At 31.4% G+C, this 25,416-nt stretch overlaps 2 protein-coding genes across 4 annotated transcripts; one reads left to right on the top strand and one right to left on the bottom strand.

Moving 5' to 3' along the window:
* The first annotated feature begins 523 nt into the window (after positions 1-523).
* On the top strand, positions 524-8,576 carry LOC107642560 (vacuolar protein sorting-associated protein 35A). Of its 2 annotated transcripts, XM_088487879.1 has the most exons (22): positions 524-935; positions 1,075-1,171; positions 1,326-1,449; positions 1,899-2,084; positions 2,463-2,550; positions 2,732-2,788; positions 2,894-2,983; positions 3,086-3,208; positions 3,931-4,065; positions 4,173-4,289; positions 4,573-4,812; positions 4,906-4,971; positions 5,104-5,193; positions 5,588-5,677; positions 6,341-6,430; positions 6,693-6,761; positions 6,844-6,924; positions 7,066-7,173; positions 7,256-7,359; positions 7,651-7,764; positions 7,840-8,072; positions 8,286-8,576. In XM_088487879.1, exons 1-21 carry the CDS (start codon positions 846-848, stop codon positions 8,063-8,065), a joined length of 2,385 nt encoding a protein of 794 aa, XP_088344005.1. In that variant the 5' UTR covers positions 524-845; the 3' UTR covers positions 8,066-8,072; positions 8,286-8,576. The 2 variants fall into 2 exon arrangements, with proteins under 2 accessions (XP_088344005.1, XP_016201440.1); XM_016345954.3 differs by having other exon boundaries at positions 7,840-8,576.
* A 1,709-nt stretch (positions 8,577-10,285) lies between these two features.
* On the bottom strand, positions 10,286-12,677 carry LOC107642563 (rac-like GTP-binding protein RHO1). Of its 2 annotated transcripts, XM_016345957.3 has the most exons (8): positions 12,579-12,677; positions 12,064-12,332; positions 11,738-11,825; positions 11,540-11,649; positions 11,388-11,451; positions 10,933-10,997; positions 10,789-10,854; positions 10,286-10,699 (listed from the first exon to the last, which is right to left on the bottom strand). In XM_016345957.3, the coding sequence occupies exons 2-8, from the start codon at positions 12,160-12,162 to the stop codon at positions 10,598-10,600; spliced, it is 594 nt and encodes a 197-aa protein (XP_016201443.1). In that variant the 5' UTR covers positions 12,163-12,332; positions 12,579-12,677; the 3' UTR covers positions 10,286-10,597. The 2 variants fall into 2 exon arrangements, with proteins under 2 accessions (XP_016201443.1, XP_088344007.1); XM_088487881.1 differs by having other exon boundaries at positions 12,064-12,649.
* Between the last annotated feature and the right edge of the window lie 12,739 nt (positions 12,678-25,416).

Consider the following 25,416-nt stretch of genomic DNA (forward strand, 5'->3'; position numbering starts at 1 on the left):
GCACATTTTATTTGTTTTCACCGAAGTTTCAATTTATAGATGTATTTGAGTTGAGTTATAACTAACAAATCAGGTGTCATTAAGTTGTAAAATTTTTTTTCAATGAAATTTATTTTTTTATTTTGTAGTGTATTTAAAAAAATTTAAAAATTAAAAATAAAAAACATATTTTTTTAACTATACATTATTTCTTGAAAGATTTTTTTATTTAAAACAAGATGTTTTTAAACATTATAAATAAATAAAAATTTTTTTATGTTGTAATATCTAAACATAATTATTAAATAAAATATCTAAATATAAATTTATTTTTTTCCCCTTAAAATTTCACCCAAAGAACTGAAACAAGTCCTTATTCATGCATAGCCTTATTTATCCTAGGTAGCTATTATTAAGATAATTGTTTAAGCAATAAAGGAATTTTTTGATGGTTCATATTCTAATTTATTTTGGTTCATATTTTTCTTTCTTATTTTAAAAAATTATATAGTTTTATAAAGATTTTCTGAATTAATAATGCCTTATTAATCATTTCTTTAAAAAACAATTTAATTCATTATTTTAAAATCAGAGTATTGTTAATCTGTGTTTTCTTCTTTACCAAAATTAACCCAACTCAAAGCGAAAGAGCTAATAATGGTCAAAGAGGGCGAGATCAAGAGGAAGAAGCATATCCTCCATTACGTACATCCCAAGCGGAACGCAAACACTCACAACTAGCTACCACGCACACACTCCTTCCACCGGCAGTTAGAGGGATCCAACAACCCACACTCCTCCCCTAAACTCCATCACCGCCACCGCCGCCGCCGCCGCACACAGTGAGGGAAAAAAAAAAATTAACCATGTTAGACGGAACCGAAGACGAAGAGAAGTTTCTCGCCGCCGGAATCGCTGGCCTTCAGCAGAATTCCTTCTACATGCACCGCGCATTGGTAACTACTCTTTTAAACCCTAACCTCTCTCTCTCTCTTTGCCGCTTCTTCTTCTTCCTTCTGTTCCACGCTAAATCCAGATTCGCCTCTTCGCAAATTAATAGCAATTCCTTTGGATCCAATTCCGATTCTATCTCAGGACTCCAACAATCTAAGAGATGCTCTCAAGTATTCCGCTCAGATGCTCTCCGAGCTCAGGACTTCCAAGCTTTCTCCTCACAAGTACTACGAACTCTGTCAGTTTTTCGCTCTCAGATCCCCCTTCACTTCTTTGATTTTTTTGTTTATTTTCATAATTGGATTGTGAAATTGGTTATGCTATTTTTTTATTGCGACCTTTGCTGTTCGTAATTTGCGTATCTATTGTGAATTTTTTTGGTGGGGCTTTAGACATGCGCGCATTTGATCAGTTGAGGAAGCTGGAGATGTTCTTCGAGGAAGAGACTCGTCGTGGTTGCTCCATTATTGATCTCTATGAGCTCGTCCAGCACGCCGGCAACATTTTGCCTCGACTGTAAGTCACAGTTGTTAGTTCTTGTTTTTGCATTCATCTATTAGAAAATGCTTGTGATAGGAAATTGTTCCCGAATGGTATCTTCTCTATTATAGTCACCATCGTGAAAATGTCTAGTTAGTTATGTATTTGATAAGCTTCACTTTTTTTTTTTTCAATTACTAATTTGAGTTATGTGCAATACGGCTGATACTTAAATGCTGATTTCTTCTAATTGCTCGTTGTTGAGTTTGATATTTCACAACGGTGAAAATAATTTCTCTTGCTAAGAAAACCAATGGCAAGTAAATTTCTGACTATTGCCTTGACATGTGTTGTACTAGTAAGCTGTCACATTAGTTTTGGACGAGAAGGGTTTTAGGTATTGAAGTTGCAGTGGTTTATGCGTTATTTCTTTCATATTAATCTGCTTCTCACATATGATGTTTTAATTGTACAATCATGATCAGGTATCTCCTCTGTACAGTAGGATCTGTGTACATCAAATCAAAGGAAGCTCCTGCCAAGGATGTTCTAAAGGATCTTGTGGAGATGTGTCGTGGTATTCAGCACCCTGTTCGTGGACTCTTTCTCAGAAGTTATCTTTCTCAAGTTAGTCGGGACAAATTGCCGGATATTGGTTCTGAGTATGAAGGGTAAGCATTTTTTTCCAGCTTTGAAGTTATAGGAACAGACTAGGTGTTTCATGATGTTTGCAATTTAGTTGATCGTTCGTTGGCTCTCTTTTGGCATGGTCATTTCTTTTGGTTCTATCCAGAACAAGAGTCTAATCTGAATCCAATTTAAACTAGTATCTTACTGGTCCCTGCACTTTTGTGATGTTGATGATGATTTTAACTATTAGTGTGATTAGAGTATTGGGTCCTCCTTTTTGTTTATTTTTATTTGTTTCTCTTTCAAATAGTGTGTGTTTTACTTAGATATGGGGCAATGGTGTTGTCATTCAGTTTATTTTATGCTGCACTGATTTGAGATTGAACCAGATACGTGAATGTCTACTCTGTTATTTGTAGGGATGCAGATACTGTATCTGATGCTGTAGAGTTTGTACTCCAAAATTTCACAGAAATGAACAAACTTTGGGTGCGGATGCAACATCAGGTTGGTTAAATTGCCTGCAGAGAGTGTTTCTGCTCTCATGTTTGGACATGCATGTTGTCACAATAGTTGCATGTCATGAGGGCATGATTTCTGGTCACGCAGGTTTAGTAATGCATGTGAATCATTCATACTCTTAGCTGACCCTGAGTTGAGGCTTGCTGTCGGGCTTTCTGGTCTGCAGGGGCCTGCCCGGGAGAAGGAGAAACGGGAGAAAGAAAGGAGTGAGCTGCGCGATCTTGTAATATCTGAAGCCTGTAACTGGTTTAGTTGGCTGCAATGGGATTGTATACATGATCAAATGCTTATAGAAGGTTTTGCTTGCTTCTTTATCCTTATTTGTTAGGTTGGGAAGAATCTCCATGTTCTCAGTCAGATAGAGGGTGTTGATCTTGATATGTACAAAGATATTGTGCTTCCCAGAGTATTAGAGCAGGTCTTATTTGTTGCTTTGTTATTTCTATTTTGTTTGTCAAAGACATTATTCACTTTTTAACTGAATTTTTCTTTTTCCCTTGTGCTTGATTATCTTTGACAGGTTGTAAATTGCAAAGATGAGTTGGCCCAGTTTTACTTGATGGATTGCATAATTCAAGTCTTCCCTGATGAGTATCACTTGCAAACTCTTGATGTATTGTTGGGTGCATGCCCTCAGCTTCAGGTTAGTGAACTTGGTTAAACACGAGGTTTTGTTCAATAAATAGAGTTGCAAAGAATCTCCAAAAAAGTATCAGCAAGATGATTACCCATAGAAAGATTTGACAAAACAGCTACAAAATAACATGTGGACCCTCAATTTTTTAAAAACTGCTGCAGATGTTTCTGTAAGTAGATGCTGTTCAACTTGTAACTTGAGGAGTAGCTCATTTGGCATCTCCAAAATTTTACTTAATAATGTGATATGCAACAAATGGAAGCCAACCTAGTGATATTCTTAATGCATTTATTTGCAAATTATCTTACAGCCAATAAAGTATTTTGCATCATATTCTATTTTCAGGATTTATGTTTTGCAGGTCTACAGAACTCAAAAATACCAGTTAACTTGTTTTAGTAAATTAGCATCTGCCTTTTCTGAGTGCTAGTTGGTACCTTTTATCTTGAGCACTAACCCCTTTAGGGTACAGGGAACCATTGTACATTACCTGTATTGTTTTAATATGTAGGCATATGAATGAATTTTACATCTAATAGTTTACAGTTGCTCCCCTATCTGGATCGATTGGAAATGTTTAAGCAAATGCTTAACAGTAGCTAACGTATATCTTGTTCAGAACTATGACATTATCCAAAATATATACAACAATTTTATGGTGTAAATCCTGTATGTATCATCACTAAGTTGCTTTTTCATTTTTCTTTCTTAATTATCTTTTCCCATAGCCATCCGTTGATATCAAGACAGTACTGTCTCAATTAATGGAAAGGCTTTCACATTATGCTGCATCAAGTGCAGAGGTGTTGCCAGAATTTTTGCAAGTGGAAGCATTTGCCAAATTAAGCAATGCCATTGGCAGGGTATATTTGGACTTTTTGGTTTAATAAATGTCAGATGTTGGCATCATGCAGTGCCAACACGTGTGGCTCATTGATTGTGAAATATGAGGTCTTCCATTGTTATGCAGGTGATAGAGGCACAGCCTGACATGCCCACTCTTGGAGTTGTAACTTTATATTCATCTCTTCTCACATTCACTCTTCATGTTCACCCGGATCGACTTGATTATGCAGATCAAGTCCTGGTATGTTTCCATTCAAAATGGTTGTGTGCATGCATGTTAACTGCTCTTCTTACAAATTCATTTGATCAAAATTCAGCCATTGTCATTATTTCCTTAATTTGTGGTAATAACTAATATAAATACTTACAAAAAGAATGAAAGAAACAATATCTTTGTTGAATTTTGTCATAAAATAGCATTATTGCATTTAATGGGCAAGAACACTATTCCTTTCATGACAAGAAAAAAAAAATATCCTTAATTCTGTCAAGGTCATGTCCTGATTGTATGTACCTCTTGTTAGGGAGCATGTGTGAGAAAACTCTCTGGCAAAGGGAAAATTGAAGACAGCAAGGCAACAAAGCAGGTTGTTGCTCTATTAAGTGCTCCATTAGAAAAATATAATGATATTATGACTGCCTTGAAGCTTTCAAATTATCCTCGTGTACTGGAATATCTCGATGTTCCAACTATTAGGGTCATGGCAACTGTTATTATTCAAAGCATTATGAAAAATGGAACTCGCATTTCTACTTCAGACAAGGTATAGGTTATTTAATTGTCTTTTTTTTTTCATTTCACTTTCTTTTGCTGTTGTTGTTGCAAGTATCTTATTACAACATTGCTTGGATTCTAGGTTGAAGCATTGTTTGAATTGATAAAGGGGCTTATCAAGGATTCTGATGGGACCTCAAACGACAAGGTCATTTAAGTTCAACAGCTAGTCATCTAGGGATATTTCTTAAAATCCTGGTTATTGTGAAAACACAATCCTTATTTGTTGGATCCTTTCTCAGTTTGGATTTTTTTTAATCCCTCCTTTCCTCCCTTTTAGCTGGACGAAGATGACTTCAAAGAGGAGCAAAATTCTGTTGCCCGCCTAATCCAGATGTTTTATAATGATGATCCCGAAGAGATGCTTAAGGTGAATATACATGCATTAGCATGATGATAATTATGCTCATTTTTTCTGCTTGAAAGTCCATATATCTTTCTAACTGCAGTTAATAGTTTCGTCTGATTTCACTTCCTTCTTACTGTATTTTTTGTATTCATGCTGCACATGGGTTTTGCCCTTGCAAGTACTCAAATAAGTTTTTTACTTACAAGCTGGATCTGGTGGCGAGTTAGTTTGTCATGTTGAACTTTTCACCTTATAATAAGTTGATAACTGTTCCTGGGCTCCTGTGAGTGGAAATTGTTATCTGTATTTTACTGTTATTATAGTTTGTTTTAACGGTATTTGAGATGAAATCAGTGAGTGGAAAGTTCAGCTTTTACTTTATGTTGTGTCATAATAGCTATCCACTGAATTGCAGATCATAGAAACTGTGAGGAAGCACATATTGGCTGGAGGACCAAAACGGCTGCCTTTCACTGTTCCACCTCTAGTTTTTTGTTCGTTAAAGGTTTGGCTGATCATATTGATTAGTTGTCTGCTTTTGTTTTACCTTGTTTTCTGCTTAAACCGTGATGAATTGATGATGCTGTAAACAATAGCATAGATTAGATACCAAATCGAAAACACAACGATAACAATAATGCGGTTGTGAACTAGTTGAGGATGGCTGGTGGAAAAACCAAATCACTTGAGCATTTTGGTTGTTTCATTTTTAGGTTGGTTGTAACATTTCATTTATTTTATTAGATAATCATTTTGAGGCCCTGAAAATGCTACTAAGGCTTTTTATCTCGCGGTATACACTTCTGTAGATAGTCTATTTGGCATTGGCATTCTATTTGAGAACTCTGATAAACGGGGCAGCCCTGCCTAGCAAGCTGCAAGTTGTTGTCATCTAAGAGAAATTGTGATTTTTGTCTTTCTTTCCATTGCTAGATGATGAGAAATAATGGGAGCTCCATTTCTCATTCTGATTAGGTGGCATACATAACAAGCCATAATATCAATCATGCCAAATTACTATGACAACTATAAATTTTCAGTTCATGCTCTCTTGATTTTCTTCACGAGAATGGCTGTTTTTGTATTTTGTATTTTTTATTTTTATCCCTTAATTTGCAAAGCCAAATACAAGAATTAATGCAGTATATATACTGTATTATATATGCAGTTGGTCCGACAGTTGCAAGGCCAAGAAGAAAATCCTTTTGGAGATGATGCATCAACAACACCAAAGAAAATTTTTCAGCTTTTAAACCAGGTAATCCCACTCCCCCTCCCCCCCACCAAGTAAAATGATTGGTGCTAGCCTAGTTGTACAATATGACTGAAAATTTATTAATGTCGAGGGTGAGATTTGTTGGCGTTTTAGTACATACAGCAACTAATCATCCTTACAATTGAGTGATGTTTTCATCTTATCTATTCTCTGCTTTGGCCTTTTGTTGAAGTTCAAATTGTTAATATTTTTGGGTTCATAGTTGGTCAATTGGTTCGCTGATACTTGTTTCTTTTTATCTCAGATTATCGAGACTCTGTCCGGTATACCTGTGCCGGAATTGGCATTGCAGTTGTATTTGCAATGTGCTGAGGTACTGGAATATTCTTGGAGCACATCAAAATGGTATTTTGTAACTATAATACTAATATTATTTTGTTTTACCTTTCCAAAAGGCTGCAAATGACTGTGAGTTGGAACCCGTTGCTTACGAGTTTTTCACCCAAGCTTATATTCTATACGAAGAAGAGATTTCTGTAAGTCCAAACTATCTCCATTCCCTCCCCACATTCCTCTTCTTTCCCTGGTCTTTAGGGTAATTTCAGAGGAGGACCTTTCACACTGATGCATTTTATGGGATACCCATGCTTAGTTATGCTTTTCCATTGTCATACTAGGATTCAAGAGCGCAGATCACGTGTATCCATTTGATAATAGGAACTCTTCAAAGGATGCACGTCTTTGGTGTTGAGAACAGGGATACTTTAACTCACAAGGCCACAGGGGTGATTATTTATACTGATATTTAAATAATGCTTATATATATTCTACTAAATATTAAATTTATTGTGCCTTTTCATTGGATAGTATTCAGCAAAGCTTCTAAAGAAGCCAGATCAGTGCCGAGCTGTGTATGCATGCTCACATCTGTTTTGGGTTGAAGATCATGATAACATGAAAGATGGAGAAAGGTGTGTTTCTATATGACATCTAGGAGACTTCGAACTCCTGATGAATTATTGTGTTCAAAATTTTTAAGCATTTTTCACAGTGGTGGTTTATTTGAACTCAATTAGTTTTAGGTGAATTTCAGTGTTTTACATCCTAAGTTAGTTGTTAAGATTGATTTTAACCAAAATATGTGGCAAAGGCATGCAATACTTGGCCATGGGGAATGGTCGAAGAGAAATATGGAAATTAGTATAAATTTATCTTGTGTTCCTTAATTGTTTTTGTTATGTTCATACTTATTTTTGGACCAGAGTCTTGTTGTGCCTCAAGCGGGCTTTAAGAATTGCAAATGCTGCACAACAAATGGCCAATGCAGCACGAGGTAGCACTGGATCAGTTATGCTCTTCATTGAGATATTGAACAAGTAAGATTGCTTCTGTAACCTTACTTCGCGTCACTTTCTTGTTGCTGGAATATTGATGTGCTGTGTGTTTACAAGGTATCTATACTTCTTTGAGAAGGGGAACCCACAAATCACCGTTGCTTCAATCCAGAGCCTAATTGAGTTAATCATGAACGAAATGCAAAGTGACTCTACGACATCAGATCCAGCTGCTGAGGCTTTCTTAGCTAGTACTATGCGATATGTACAATTCCAGAAACAGAAGGGTGGTGCAGTTGGCGAGAAGTATGAACCCATCAAGTATGAACCCATAAAGGCTTGATGCGCAGGTTTGATCCTGTTAGATTTGGAACTATTTGATCTTGGGATGTCTAGTGATTGTTTTCATTTATCTTTCGATTTCAACTGTGGGCCCACAAGTTTTGGTGTTCCTGATATTTTCTGACAGCAAAAACACTCGGCCATTTAGTTAGGATCAAGATGCACTATGTAACTCATGAGAGAATGAGTCGTTATTGAACTTTTGCTTGATCCTTTTTCAGGCCTTACATCAATTAAGAGAATTAGTTCGTAGTACAGTCGCTAGATTATTCCAGTTGTGCAAAAGGTTTACACGAAGTCGTGGTTGTCTAGTTTAGTCTACAGATTCAGAATTACTGTCCATATTTATGTCATTTGCGCTATGCACTATGGAATTGTGGATACCGTACCATTCTATTTTTTTTTTCGGTGGACTGGATACCATACCGTTGTTAGTGTTTGCTTCTTTGCCTAGTTTGTATTGGAATGGGCTAATAAAGTTTAGTCGAATGTAATTTTATTTTTCTTTTTCCTTTCTTTTCTCCTTTTTTTTTAAACTATTATTATTATTATTTGTCTAGTTGTCTTACCAGTGGGGGGAATAGAATGGTGGATGTATTTGGGTCATTGGGTGAATGTCAAACTTACCTTATCTCTCTTGTCAGTTCTCCTAACTAAACTAGTATTTATGCTCGGAATAATATTACGGAATTGCATTCTTTTAAAAATAAAATGAGCTAGTTTTTTAATTTTATTATGAAATAAAGAATTATTATCTAACGATATTGTAATAAATACTAAAGATTTTATCAAATTATACGTAGAGGGAGATTCAATGTTGTCAATAACGTCATTCTATACGGGTGTAGTTTCTACATCGTGAATTACAAACAGCTAAAATAACCAAAATTTTGGGTCGATCGGCGGGCAGTTTGTCAAATGATCAGGGGTAGGTCTTTGGTCGAACAGTCTGTCTGGGTAGCACGGCGAATGGTTGGGTCAATAGGGTCAGTCAGCGTGCATTTGCTTTGTTGTTCGACAGACTGTGTCAATTTGCTGTCAATAGGCAATCTATCCAGTGATCGGTCGGTTGGTTGGCCTATATTGGTCATGGGATGGTCGTTCGGTAGGTCGACGTCAACCGATCAATAGTTGGTGGTTGTTAGTTACTCTCATTTCCAATCAAGGGCAATTCGTTGTCCAGATGTCAATTGGCAATCTATGAGATTGCTAATCCGATGGTATGTCTGTTAGCATACGGTCGACTGACGTTGTTAGTGTGTGAATCCGTGGGACAATTCTTTTTGCATCAATATATAAAGGATTTTTTTTCTTTTGATATAAAAATAGAGATAAAAAGGATAAAAAAATTCTTTAATTTTGAAGGAAAAAATGTTTAAATTTTTTTAAAGCAGTGTCATATGACACATTTTGATTATAAAATATAATATATAATGAATTTGATTAGATCATCATACCAAAATAAATAAATAAATAAGATTGATTGGATGTTAAGTTCTGCATGAAATTAAGATTGTTCATAATACAAGAAATTGAGGGAGAGGTATTCTTATATACTCAAGAATTTAGTTTATGATTTTGTCCATTAAATTTCAAAAGGAAGAGAGAGAGAGAGAGAGAGAAAAAGAGAAGAATAAAGGTAGATGAATGTTGTAAAAGAATAACTTCATTCTATAAAGTAAATAAAAGTTCTCAATTGAGGAACATAATAATGCAATCGAAGATGTATGATGAAATTGTAGGTTAAGACTTAAGACAATAAAAGGAAGGCGATTAGTTTAGCAGTCGACTATTATATGTTTGGTTCCAATGTTCCATGATGGTAATCAAGTCTCTAATAATACGAAAGATACCTCTACACAATACATCAAATGAGTTTGTAATTTGCTCAGTGCACGTTACATACTCTTTTTGGTAACATGTCAAGGGCTAGAGGCCCAAGAAGAAAAATATAGGGTAAAGAAACCCCAGCTGCATCACCAATCAAGGTAGGTGTGGTAGCTATTTGGTGCAATTTTCGTTGAACTATTGTCTATTGAACATTGAACATTTGGGCATGGTTTGGGTATAATAAGGGTGTTGAGTTCTTTTTATTATCGAAAAAGAAAGGGTGAAACTTCTCATGCAATGCATTGGGTGGAGTTTCAACAACTCCCAAAAGAAGAAAAAAGAAAGAGCTCCATAAGTCTAAGTCTTCCCCGGATGGCAACTGAATTATAGAGGTGGAAATACAAATAATTTAAATATTAATATATATCCAAGCAAACAAGGCGTTATCCTTAGTGGGATATTCCAGTCTTTGAATACATAAAATCAAAAGGTGGGAATCATAAAATGCAAATTTGACTATTAGAGTTGACAATAATTCCAAGAAAGCAAAGCAAGTTATACTCAAGGAGATGTAGAGTATTTGTCGGACGAACACCCACATACTCTTCTTCAACAACAAAAGAAATGATTGATGAAAATGAAGAGGGGCAGGACAATGCAGGTTGGTTGAACATAGGGCTGTCAAATCTTTAAACCTAGCCAATCACAATATCGAACACGCCTTTTGTCCTTTACCCTTCTTTTTCTTCTGCTTTGGTGGTTGAAGCACAACTCTTATGGCTGCATCAAACACTGCCTTCACATTCTGCAAAACACAAGTCAATTTCAAACTCAATTAGCATATTAACCTTAGGAGTGGGAAATAAATGTCAGAAAAAGATTCAAATTATGTACCTCCTGTGTTTTAGAACTACATTCAATGTAAGCTGGTGCATTGATCAGCTTCCTAAGCTCCTCACCCTTTAGGGGGATCCACGTGTCAGATTCGATTTGTTATATAACCAAACAAGATTCAAAAGCACCAAAAGCAATATTTACCTGAGCATTGGTAATGGGCACGGCACCAGGATGGTCTATGCAAAACTGCTTATCATCCCGAAGATCTGCATCATTGCAAAATCACAAAATGAAACTCTCACTTTTTTGGAATTTGTTTGGAGAAAGGGCCAACCTGTCTCCATTTACGCTGTACTAATGAAAGTTATGAAACCAACAGCCAACCAGAAACATCAAAGCATTGACCATAACTGGGTTCATTCAGATAATCGAAAGTTCCAAAGAAGTCAACATCTATTGCGTATGCATTATGAGAGGTTTAAGTTCTCATCCGATTTCATCATGTTCATAGCACAAACTGTATACATTTAAAAAGAAATAAACAAATCCTAAACGCTCTGTGATTCACATAACATACAAAAACATGCTTGAAGGCAGCATCTAACAAAATCACAACATCACGATAGCAATATCACATTAGATGGTAATAAACTAACCGAGCTTCGTGCCAACCAGAATTATGGGGACACCAGGTGCATAATGCTTCAACTCTGGAATCCACTGGAAATGAAACATGAACATCTTTATCAACAAATATTCATAAACACAATAAAACACAAGGAACACAATATCAGTGCAAGATAAGTACCTTCTTGGAGACATTCTCATAACTAGCCTTGCTTATGAGAGAGAAAGCCAATATGAACACATCGGCACCACGATAACTCAAAGGTCTCAATCTGTTGTAATCTTCTTGTCCTGTTCCCCAAATAACACAATAAATCTGGAAAGAACTTCCCAAATCACAGATTTCACACATTAAAAAAACTTAATTATGCAACATTACCAGCAGTATCCCACAAGCCCAGGTTAACAATGCTTCCGTTGACAACCACATTTGCACTGAAATTGTCGAACACAGTTGGCACATAATCCTGTTCCAAAGCAAATTGCAGTGTAAATAACATTCAAACAAAATATCACCAATCCAAACACTTGAAAGGAATATTTAAACTCATTCAAAAAAAATCATCATTTTTTATACATAAAAAAGTAGGCAAGTTCCATGGCTAAATTTCATAATTTCAAAATTTCACCACCACCCCAATACACCCAAAAACTAAATTTTCAACAAACAAAGAAAAATGCTGAAGACATGGAAGAAGAAATCACCGTTGGGAAGGTGTTGCTGGTGTAGGAAATTAGCAAGCATGTTTTTCCCACAGCTCCATCCCCAACAGTTACGCACTTAATGAACTTGGAAGCACTCATCTTTTCACCTTCTCTCTCACCAGAACCCCTCCAACAAACGAAAAAACGATAGCCTCAGATCTTTCACCTGAGGAACCAATGAATCACACAACTACACACTCTCTCTCCCTCCAATTTCACCTTCTTCTCCTCCTCCACGTACTTCTTTATCTTCTGCTTCAATTACGCATCTGTGCAGAGCAAAACCAAAATGCACTCACAAAAAGACGAAGAGGAAGCAGCTTCCATGAATGAACCGAAAAAACGAAATTTTCAAAAAACAAAGAAAATGCCGAACCCTAATCGTTAGGTAAAATGGGTAAAAAAAAGAAAGGAAAATAGGAGAAATGTGGAAACCCTAACCCTTTTGGAGGAGAAGGAATTAAAAACGGTAATGGGTGTGGTGGAGACAGTGAAGAAAGAGAAAAAGACGAAACGTTTTTTTGGCCGATAAATTTTGCAGTTGAAGCGTTCGTTCGTTCACCCAATTCACCAACAAACTCGTAGCATTTGTGAGTTGTATTATTTATTTATTTATTTACTATTTTTTGGTAATAAAAAATGATTTATTTAGTTATTTTGGTAATAATAAAAAAATTGTCATCTTTTTTACAACTTTAACATGACGTTTTAATCGGAATAAATTTCGGATCCGGCCGGACTCAAATGAATTTGTGGCCAGGGATAGTTCATAATTTTGCTTGTTTTTAATTTCTAGTAATTATTACATTTTGAAACTTATTTTATTTCAAATGAAAATGGAGGGAAAAGAATAAGATCGAATTGAAAAAGGGTGATGTGTGTAGGTGGATAATAAAGGCCAAACTAAAGAGATCCGTTAACTTTAAATTGTGCTATGCTTTTAGGCTTTTAGCTTTATTTTGAACTAGTGTATGAACCCGTGCTAAGCACGGAAAAATTTATAAAAGTAAAAAAAAAATTATATGTTTAGATATTTAAAAAAAACACAAAATAATTATTATGTTAAGAAATTTATAAAATTATTCTCAAAATTAAAGTTTAACTTAAAAATAGTGAGTAATAATCATTTTACACTTTTTTTAAGTAAAATAATTATACATTGATACAGAATTTAAAATAAAATTAAAATATTTATATTAGAATTCTATTTTTTCAAAGACTTCTCTATAAACAACATTGATAGTTGAATTTATAGACATTCCTACGTGATTCATAAGTAAAACTTTTAAACTTCTCTTACTCTTAACTCTTGAAAGTACCACATATAGTTGGCCATGTGTAAAAACTGGTTTGAGCAAGTACAATCTAACATGAGATAAAGTTTGTCCCTAAGACTTATTAATTGTCATGGCAAACGATACTATTATGAAAAATTGTCTTTGTTGGAATCTAACTGGGACGGTTTCATTTGTTGATACCATATTCATTCTTGGAGTCAAAGCAATATGACCAACATTGTTATCCGTTAAGACTTCACATTCTATGATATGATTTTCAAGCTTCCTAACTTGTAGCCTTGTACCATTACAAATACCACTGGATTGGTCAATATTCCTCAGTAACATCACCGGATCACCAACCTTGAGTATTAATTTATGTGGAGACAAACCAGAACAATTTATGCTATTCAGTAATTCAAGATCTAAATTTTGTGCAGACATCCAATTTTTATCCCTAGTGTATGTTCCCGTGTAGCCGTGTCCTACACGGGATAATACATAAAATTATATAAAATTTTTTATTAAAATTTAAATAAAAAATATACATAGTAATTATTATTATAAATATTTTACAACTTAAAATATTAAAAATAATTAATATTTATTTTAATCAATTTAAATTTATTGAATGGTCATCTCATTTGCTCGCTTAAGCAAGTATTTGGAGTTCGAATCTCGCCTTGTGTGTATCACAATCCATTAGTTAGCGACAGCCCCTCAATAAATAGAACATCAATATGTGGTGGATTAATTCTCGACTTGCCAAGTTAGAAAATCTGTAGAAAAAAATTGTGTAAGACCCGGTTAATTAATGGTTAATTAACCCATAAATGAGAATTTATTCTAGAAAGCCAAAAATGTTATTTTTATGGCTAAATGTGATAGAGGAAATTGAGACGAGAATTTCGATACCAATTTTATAGAAATCGGACCAATATTGGACCGAACGGGCCAAACCGGACCAACCGGACCCAAAGTGGGCCCTTGGCCCAACATAACTAAACCAAAACCCTAGTTTTCAGCACTCTCTCTCCTCACACAACACCAAAACACGCTGAAAATTGAGATGGAAGGGGGAAGAACACTCTCTCAACTTCCTTCTCTCACTTGATCTTCAAACCACCATAACTTTTGATCTAGAGCTCCGATTGCCGCTCCGTTTGCGGCCACGCGTTCACCGCGGAGAGCTCTACAAAACCCATACAATCAATCTTGAGGTAATCTACGTTTTACTGTTTGAAATTCTAGCCCTTGATTTCGAGTTTCATGAGCAAAAATGTTGAGATTTTGGGTTCTTTGATGTTATAGGACCCAACTCTCTTGAAGGAGAAGGTTAATCTTGTCTCCTTGGACCTTGGGTGTGGTAAGATTCTCAACCCTAGTATAATTTGTTGTTCTATGATGTTTGGGTATTGAGATGTTGTGTATGGGTATGATGATTGTGGCTTAGGTTGTGTATATGTGAATATTGGAGCTTGATTGGTGATTTTGGAAAGCTTGGAAGAGGGTTTTGTGTGATAAAATCTGTTCTTGGAGGTGTTGATACCTTGAGAGCTTGTGGACAAGTGGTTTGGAAGTGCTCCGGTTGAGCTTGGGGAATCGGCTAAGGTATGGTTTTGGTTTCCCGTATCTAATATGTAATGTGGTAGGAAATACTTAGGCTAGATACCCTAAGATAGGCATTGAATTGTTGGTGTTGTTGAATGGTTGAAATATATGATGTGTTCATATATGTGATTATGAATATTGATGCCTTGATTGTGTGAAATATGAGAAATGCATGTTGTGATATATGCTTGATGGATGATTGAGGTTGAATTGATGGGTGGTACCATGTTGATGGTGAGTATGATGTTGATTATGTATAATGATGGTTAATTGGAAATGGTATTATTGGAAATTGGGATGAGGAAGGATGTATGACATGATATTGTGTTGTCCTTTAGCCATTTGATTGAGAAGTGTTAAAATGGTTGGATGTGGTTTTGGAAACCTTGGTAAAGTGTCAATGTGTGAGTTGAGGATGGCTTGTTGTTGATTTTAGTACATTTTGAATGATTTCAAAGAGAAGGGTTGAAATTGGCATGTTTGATTGATTTTGAAAAGAGTTGAAAGTGGCTTGTTTTGAAAATGGCACCTTGTGGTTTTGTATGAAAACATGATTTTTGGGCATACTTTGACGGGACATAACTTGGACTACGGATCTCTGATTTGTGCCAAATCTGTTTAGAAATGAAATTGGATTCGGGATGTCCATGCCGTTCGAAGAACGGGTGAAAAACGATTTAAAATGAGGAAGTTATGTCCGTCGGAAGATTGGGGTTTGAATCTGTAAATTCTGCAGCTTTTAACTTAGAAAATTTTTAGCAGAATGACCCCTCGCGCGTAGGTGCACTTGGTGCGTACGCGCCGTTCTTCGAGAAAGCGCCATCCACGCGTGCGCGTACGCGTGGACCTGTTTTCATCCCAAAGTTGATTTTTGAGTTTTAAAAGCCAAATTTCATACTTCTAAGCCTCCGATCTCACCACTTATGTCTTAAATCATTATGATATGCCTAGCATGAGAAAAAGGGCTAGTGAATGTGGTAACTTGCGAGTGAAGCAAGGGAAAAATGAATGATCATTGAGGATCAAAGATGATTATGTGAGATGCGGAGAATGGCGGTGGAAGTGCTTGTTGTGCCATGGGCCGAAGGGCCGTAATTGTTAATGAATTGGCTGGTTATGGATTTAACCGTGAGCCGGATGGCTAGATTATTGCCGTGTTACGGCGGAGCCATGTTTATGGCCAAGTATAAATGCATATATGATGTTGATTGAATTGTGAAGGTTTGCACTTCCACCATTGGAGATGAGGGTTTCCCTGGGTAGTAGCAATGGCTAGCCACCATGTGCTCCAGGTTGAGACTCGAAGCTCTTTTGACCCTATGTCGTAAGTGTGGCCGGGCACTGTGAAAGGCCCGGATGAGCTCGCCCCCATAAATATTCACCAGTGATGGTGATGGATAAATATTCACCAGTGAGGGTGATGGATATGGATCATGATTATGATCAAGTTTATGATGAGTATAACTCGAGTTGGGGATGCACGACAGAGGGACAGTCCAATGGCTAGCTACCAGGACTTGTCGGGTTGGCTCTATAACTGACAGATGATATCATCAGCCACTAGGGACAGGCATGCATCATAAGCATACTACATGAATTGTTTGAGATTGCCTATTTGACTGCATATTACTTGCTAATTGCCTAAATGCCTTATTTGTTCCTATTTGTAAATCTCTTGTCTGATATAACTGTGTTTGCTATATTATACTCCTGCTGGTTGTTGGGAGGTCTGAAGGAAGTAGAAAGGGAAGTATTAGTTAGACTAAAGGATCTTTAGTTAGTTGCCGCTTACGGTTTAGCTTGTTTATAAGCTTTGATATTTTCTGGAGGAAGTTCTAGGATTGCCTTCGGCTTTCCTCTATTATTATGTATTATATATGTGGAAGCTGTTACCGTACTGGGGACCTCTGGTTCTCACCCATGCAGATTTTGTGGTTTTCAGATGCAGGACGCGAGGCTTCTCGTTGAGGCATGCTGGGGACTTCTGGATTAGCGAAGATTCTTGTTCTCGGGACTCTATCTTGATTTATATATCTTGTTTAGATACTTTTATCTCCATTAAATAATACAAACTGTGATGACTCCTTCTAGAGGGGATTTTGGAGATTAGGTTTTCGGTATTTGTGTCCCTTTGGGTTTTCCTTGGGGTTTTCCTTATTTTATTATATGTATATATTGCTATGCTCGAACCGGTTACCTTCGCAGCCGGATTTTGAGTCTTGATATTCCTGTTTTTGATACTCTTTATATATACGATCTTGCGTTAGCTTATCCTTTGCTCGTTGTGTTAGTGATCGGAGTGTTGCGCTTTCGAGTTGCGGTTTTTGTTTACCCCTTTTTTCTACAAGGCTCCTAGTTATAATCAATCATTCATACTACTATACGTACTAAATTTTTGTTTTAGAGGTCGTAATACCTTGCCATCTCTGAATTATGACTTAAGCATAAGTCTCTGTATGGTAGGGTGTTACAAATTGTATTTGTCTTTAAAATAGATTAATTTTTCATTAATAGAAATACTTATGAATTTTTGTTTTTGTTGAAATTTTCTTGGGACAATTTTATTTATTGCTATCGTATTCATTCTTGAAATCAAAACAATATGATCAACATTGTTACTTGTTAAAACTTCACATTTTATGAAATAATTTTTAAATTTTTAAATTCATAAACTTATGTCATTACAAAAGTTATTAGATCGATTAATATTTTTTGGTAATATGGTGTATCGAAACTCCATTGTTGAGTATTAGTGTGAAAAGAAACCGATAACAACTTTTGTTATTCAATATATAATTTATTCTATTGAAAAATAAATTAATATTTTCTAAACTTGTAAATACATTTTCTTCTAATTTCTTACACCATTTTATTTGCCAATATTTACTATTAAAAAATAGCAAATGACCATACTATCTTATAATATATATGATGTACAAAGTAATTTCTTATCTTAAAATTAATTTTGGTTAGTGAGATAAAATTTAATTTTTTTTTTATTTTCTTACTCAAATTTAAATTTAAATTTAGAATTGATTAACAACTCATTATTTTTTTAATTTTAATAAAAAATAAATTGGTTAGATGCAAAATATTCATCATTTAATAATTTCAACCATTTAAATTTTAATTACCAAAAATTAGATTAAAAATTAATTATAAACTTAAAAATTAATTTAAATAATAATATCCAATGTATTGATTTTTTTTTTTGACATAATTAATGTATAATCTATTGAGGATTGATTTATTATCCAAACTTTTTTTATAAATTTTGTAATATGTGAAAATAGTAATCTTATTTTTTATTATTATTTAATAAATTCTTCATAATTTTTAATTATGTAATTAACTTAATTAATAATCTTTATTATTGCTTTTATATTAAAAAAATGTCAATTTATATTATTTATATATTTTTTCACTACTAATAAATAAATAAATATTTGCACTATTATATTTATTGTGCTAGATGATAACTTAAGTTATTTATTTTGTATGTTAAATTTATTAAATGTTAAGATAAAAAATTAAAATTGTTCAATAAATTATATAAATAGTCATTACAGAAAAGAAAAAAATTATATATCATATATATCAAGTGTCATGTATATATTAAAATTCTCTATTTTAATTATGTGAGTGATTATTGTTATATTCACTTTTTTGTTACATTAGAAAATAATATTTAAAACTAAAAAAGAGATAATTAATTTTTTTAATTTGAATTAAAAAATGTCTTGCAAATATAACTAACTTTTATATATACTAAGTGTTATAATATTAAATAGTATGGTATTTGCTATAATAATGACTCAAAATATTAATTTAAGATATATTTGAACCTGGTAAGACCTCAATGCAAGCAAGATCAACTAAAATCTATTGTTACAGTCCCAAATCTGACTTGAGTTCATTACCTTAAAGACCCAATGCAGATGAAGTCCATGCGTCCCCTCTTAAATCGGCTCAAATTGAATCTCCGTTGCTAGTTAGATATGGTAATGAGGACTTAGGGGAGCGTGAGAAACCCACTTTTCATCCCTCATTCCTATTTAAAAAAAATGTCCATGTTCTTTCTCCGTCATTGCAAGTTCTTATTTAATTACCCATCAGAGAACGTAGATCTCTTCGGGTATCTATTAATATTCATTGAAAATTTTTTAAAAAATTAACACAAAAAATATAATATAATAAATCATAAAATAATCAATTCAATATAATTCAACACAATTTATAACATATTCGTTATGAAAAATAACATTTCAAAAGGAGAAAACATAAAAAAAATAATCTAACATAATAACATAACATAATTTTTTAGGACGATACTGAGCGACATAGTGACGGACTTGATGAGAGGTAGAGAAAGTGAGTTAGAGAGAGAGGGGATCAAGGCTGAGAATGAGTCCGGAAGAAAAAAGAAAAATTTGAATTGGAGGCAGAAATTAGGGTTACTAAATTCAAGAAATGGATTTACGTATATATAAAATAGGATAAATTAATAATTTTATATTCGCGTATATTTAATAAGTTTCATGGGGCGGGTACTTATGTCTGTGCCCCTATTAGGAGTGGCAAACGGAAAAGTCCGCCCTGTTTCGCCAAAAACCCACCCCGCCTAGTAAAACGGTCCTGAATTTTTCCCCCGCCCGCCTAATGGTAGGCTAGCTGGATCTCCTTTTTTTTTATACACCATTAAATATTAAACAATATATATAATTTCACAACAATTTCAATAAATTTATAATTTCTAAAAACATAAAAAAATTATAATTTTTAAATTCACGCACATTAACGTCTTTATAATTATAAATATGTAATAAATATACTTATAAATCAATTTTTTTGAAACAAAATAATAAAACCAGCATTGTTCAAAGCAAAAAAAATATTATCTAAAATATATAATTAAACATTTTCAAGTTTATAATCAATCAAACATAAAACATAATCCAAAATATAACTTAAAACTTCTTCAATTATCATCTTCATCCTCTTGTAGATCAATAACATTATAAAAATTTGTTAAAAAATGTCTCTACCAAAATAAAAGCTTGGCCCAGCGAAAAAGCCTGTCCCGCCCCGCCGAAGCCCGCCAAATCCCGTGGATTAGGCAGTGCAGGGTAGGCGGGATTTTTAAGTTTGGTGGTCATAAATTTCTAGCCCAACTTGCATTTTTTGGCGGGTTATGCGACCAGCTCGACAGGTTTCGACCCGTTTGTCACCCCTAATCCCCATCCATTTTCGCATGGCAGGTCGTGAGAATTTCAGGAGTCCCCATCTAGCTCCAAAACGTGAGTAATTCCTGCAAATATCCATTTCGGCTGTTTTTGTGATCATCCTTATTGCTAGCATTTATTGGTTCGTGATGTGGAGCTATTCTAACCACTCAATAAATTTTCAGATAATCAAAGTTTAGGTTATATCATTTTTATAAAGTTACATGTATCCTTATTATAACAATATTAATAAAAGATAAATGGATAAACACTAAATTATTGTTTAGATATAAGATAAAAAATAAGAGGAAAGAAAATGGAAAGAAAAGTATATTTTTTTTGTGTGTTGTTTAGATGAAAAAAAATAGAGGAAAAAATTTCTTTTGCTTGAATGGAAGAAAAAGTAAGAAGAGAAAAAATCATAATAGAGAAAAATTATATTAATGTTTTTATATATTATATATAAATTATAATTCAAATGGTAACTCTGTATTTTTATCCATGTTTGCACTTTTGAATCAGTTTTTTTCGCAACTTTGAAGAGAAAAAATTACGTGAGCTCCATATACACTTTTATGTTTTTCATTCAATTTCTTTGTTGAACTAAATAATGAAAAATTGATTTTTCTATCCATTTTCTTTTCCAGCATGTTATTCCTCTACAAATTCTTCTAATCTAAACAATGTATAAATATGTCATCTATTCTATTATATATAACAATAACTAATATTACATATTAGGCTAATTTACGTTGATAAACCAATGTCACCCTAAAATTACCTGAATCCCCTAAACCCAATAACGTTATCTAGTTGTCTCCATTTACATTTTCATATAAATCGAATTTAATGAATTCGAATTAGGATAATAAGTAGTAAATCTAATTTATATTTAATAATTTACTCTAACTTATGGTAAAAATGTAAAATATGATGCCAAAAAAAAATTAAAGCGACATACATTTTTTACTAACGAACAAAATATATATATTTTTATTTTTTAAACACGTATCTATCTTTTTAAGTTATACATTTTGATTTATATAAATTAATGATAATTAAATGTACAAAAAAATACTAATTAATAAAGAAATAAAATTTAGGATAAACATGTCCTGAACAAATTGAAATAAAATAAAGACTTTTAATTATGATCATTAATTATAATTACATATATTTACTTCAAGATTTATACTTCGAAAATACACTTATTAATATTTTGTATTTTTATTTTTTAATTTTATACTATCACAAAAATTAGTTACTCTCCAATAATGACAATACTTTTAAAAAAATAAACATAACTAAATGATCTTAAAATTATATAATAATTTGCAACATAACAAAAAAAATATACAATTACCTAAAATATAATATTTGTGTAGTAAGTAAAATTTAATTGTCAACATAAAGTAATATATAATATCATTTCGTAATCAAATAAGTGTTTAATCAAGGAATTTAATATTTATATAATAATATGACAAAATAAATTAAAGTTTGAGTTTAATCATAGCAAGTGTTCAAGTTTAAATTTTTATAAATTAATTTATTTATGTTAAAGTAATTGCGTAATAAAAAATTCATAAAAATTTCATATATTGAAGTAGACAACAATTTATTTATAAATACAAAAAGTGTATTGAATAAGTAAGAAATTATTTTATTTTAATTTGGTCCATAATTCACATGATTCGAATTTAGTTTAATATATATGATTTAATTTGATTTGATTTAATAATTAGTTGAAAATATCTCAGTTGCCTATTTTATTCATAGATTTATTATTTTAATGACTACTAAATTAATCAAATTAATTAATTAGTACACACAATAAATTTGGATTAATAAATTAAAAGAAATAAATTAAAAATACTAACAGAATATTAAAATAAATAAATTAAAAAATACTACCAAATCAAATTGATATAAATTACAATAAATTATATAATATTTAAATATTTAATCAAATTAATTAGTTGATATAGTTAATTTATCGTAATAACTTATAGTTAATGAGTTAAAAGAAATAAATCGGAAAACATTCTCAGAAACATGCTACGTCAGCTTCATCATTAAGTACAAAAATCCAATTTTTATATAATAGAATAGATACATTTAAATGCATAATATTATTCTTATTAAAATTATCTAATTATATTTATGCAACTTAAACTTTTAGAGAAAATTATTAATGACATCTTATTGGTCAAAAAACTTATTAATGACTCTAGAGTCTAGATAACTTGATGTGAATTTCTTTTTATTTTTTACATTAATTTTAGATAAAAAAAATTAGTTCTGACATATAATTGAAAACTTAAAATGTAATTAATATAAAAATTTTATCTATAATTATTAATGAGATGTAATCTAGATATAATGAGAAATAAATCATATAAATAAAGATTTTACATAATAGATAGAGTTAAATTCAAGGATAAGGATGTTTTTTAATTAATTTTTTTAATTTATTCAATTACAATAATAATAATAATAATAATAATAATAATAATAATAATAATAATAATAATAATAATAATATATTTGTCTAACTTAATTTAACTTTTTCGTAGACAATTCTTAATCTATTTTATATTCATCTACATTAAAAAAATGAAGGATATACCATCTTTAACACGGTGCTCTTTTAGGTATTTAAAAATCTAGAATAAAAAAAAAAAACCTTTGAAAAACCAAATAGCCACCTAACTTTTCTTGCCCTCAATTCTGTGATCTTACTCCCAAAAACCTAAAAGAATAGAATATTGCTTGACTTGCTTTCGAATGCAGTAGAGAAGAACATGCAACTTCTATCTCGTCGCCTTTATTCCACCTACCCAGTCACTATCGTTGTCGTGTCTGCTCCGCCGTCGTGTGCGTTGCTATGCGTCATCCAATTTAATGAATTTAATTAGAATAAACAATAAATTATTTATTTTATTTTAGACTTCATAAATGAAAAAATTAATTCACTGATACAATGAATTACAATTAACGTAGTCTAATTAATTAAGTAATATAAATTATAATAAATTATATTAATATTTAAATATCCAATCAAATCAATTAGTTGATATAATTAAGTCATTGTAATAAATTGTATTGAATGAGTTAAAATAATTAAATAGGAAAACACTCTGTGGAGCATGCTACGTCAACTCCATCATTAAGTGTAAAAACCCAAATTTTTATATAATAGAATAGATAAATATAATAAATAAGTAAGTATTTACACTATTATTCTTCTTGTTCTACATGATGACTTAAGATATTTGTTTTGTATGTTAAATAATATAAATAATATTTTGTATCTTATATTCATTAAATATTGATATTAAGGGGAGAAAATTATGTAATAAATTTTATAAATAGTAATTATAAAAAATAAATAATTATTTATTATATATAATAATTTTTGGTATACATAGGATTATGTATATATTAGGATATTTATTTTAATTATGTGAATAATAATTTTTATTTTTACTTTTTTATTATATTAGTAAATAATATTTAAAACTAAAAGAAAGAAAAAGAACTAAAAAATTTTCTTAATTTGAATAAAAACTTTCTTATAAATATAGTAAAAATATAAGATGTAATGTAGAAAAAAAGCTAAAGCGACATCAATTTTGATTAAAAATAAAAATATTTTTTTGTTCATTTTTTTAGACACATAACTATTTTATTTAAGGTATAAATTTTAATTGATATAAACTAATGACAGTTAAGTATACCAAAAAAAAAGCAATTAATAAAAAAATAAAACTTAAATAAGGCAAATATGTTTTGAAAAAAATTAGAATAAAATAAAAACTCCAATTATAACCATTAATCATAATCATATATATTTATTTTAAGATTTATACTTCAAAAATTCAGAATATTAATATTTTTTATTTTTTATTTTTTTCAATTTTAGATTATTATAAATATTAGTTGTTCTCTAATAATAGCAATCCTTTTAAAAGAATAAACATAATTAAATAATTTTAAAAATATATAATGATTTTTAAAATAACAAAAAATATATAATTACCTAAAATATATTATTTTTGTGTAGCAATTGAAATTTAATTGCCAATATAAAAGTTATATATATAATATCCTATCATAAACAAATAAGTGTTTAATCAAAGAATTTAATATTTATATAATATAAAAAATAAATTAAAATTTGAGTTTACTCAGAGTAAACGCTCAATTTTAAATTTTTATAAATCAAATTTTATCATTTTTTTTCTCGAAGTAACTTATACAATAAAAAACACGTTATTGATACTCAAATAATAGAAATAATATATTAATAAATAAAAAATATTATTAAAAGTTAAATATACAAATAAAAAATTATAACTTGTAAAAATATCTCTAGAATTTATTATATAAATATTAAAAATCATGTATTTATATAAATTAAATTTTATTAAATTGTAAAATATTTAGATATTTAATTAAGTTTAAAAATAAATAATATGCCAATTCAAATAATTTAGATTGGAGATAAAAAAGATATATATATAATCAAATTATATCATATAACATAACATTTCAATAAGTTTCTTTTATAAGAGATTTAATACAAAAATATTTATCATCATCTGTTTAATGTAATAATTTAAATTTAGGTGAATTATTTCAAAAAATACCTTTTTTAAATTATTTATTGTTAATATCAGGTCAATTTCATAACATTCAATAATGACATAAATGATTATATTTGAACTACAAAGTTAACCTAAAATAAAATATAGAAATTGATGAGAACAAAATATTAAGACAAAAAATGATTAGAAGTGTAAAAATAAAAAAAAATTATCAAATTTAAATAATATCAAAAAGAATTTAATATATAAAGATGTGAATTGTAAAAATAGAGGGATACATATATAAAGAAGAATAGCATGCATGCATAAACGTTTTTTCACTATATCATAATTTGCTGTAGCTATACAATGAATTCAACGCAGTGCTCCAAAAGTTTATATCGGTGCACCTCGAGCACATGACCTGATTTCTTAAGCCGCAAGTATGCCGAGCATATTGTCATCCAATTCCATCAGCAACGATAAGGCTTAAATTGAGACATTTTTGAGTTATAAACAAACAATCAACGAAACATTATTCATCCATACCTTCTCATTTATTCATAAAAGAAATTTTATATAAAGAGAAAAAAGAAGAAGAAAAGAAGAATTGAAATAGCAAAAGCGATAAAAATGATGATTCTTATCATTTTG

Source organism: Arachis ipaensis, chromosome B5 (genome assembly GCF_059453495.1).
Source record: "Arachis ipaensis isolate K30076 ecotype BB chromosome B5, ASM5945349v1, whole genome shotgun sequence".
NCBI classification, from domain to species: domain Eukaryota; kingdom Viridiplantae; phylum Streptophyta; class Magnoliopsida; order Fabales; family Fabaceae; genus Arachis; species Arachis ipaensis.

Bases quoted from the DNA above. Each gene is read 5' to 3' on its own strand.
- LOC107642560 (XM_016345954.3), top strand. From the start codon at position 846: ATGTTAGACGGAACCGAAGACGAAGAGAAGTTTCTCGCCGCCGGAATC. The intron at 3,209-3,930 runs GTTAGTGAACTT...CTTTTCCCATAG, and splicing joins GTGCATGCCCTCAGCTTCAG to CCATCCGTTGATATCAAGAC. The intron at 7,174-7,255 runs GTGATTATTTAT...TTCATTGGATAG, and splicing joins TAACTCACAAGGCCACAGGG to TATTCAGCAAAGCTTCTAAA.
- LOC107642563 (XM_016345957.3), bottom strand. From the start codon at position 12,162: ATGAGTGCTTCCAAGTTCATTAAGTGCGTAACTGTTGGGGATGGAGCT. The intron at 11,826-12,063 runs GTGATTTCTTCT...GCTTTGGAACAG, and splicing joins CCAGCAACACCTTCCCAACG to GATTATGTGCCAACTGTGTT. The intron at 10,998-11,387 runs GTTAGTTTATTA...GCAATGATGCAG, and splicing joins TCTGGTTGGCACGAAGCTCG to ATCTTCGGGATGATAAGCAG.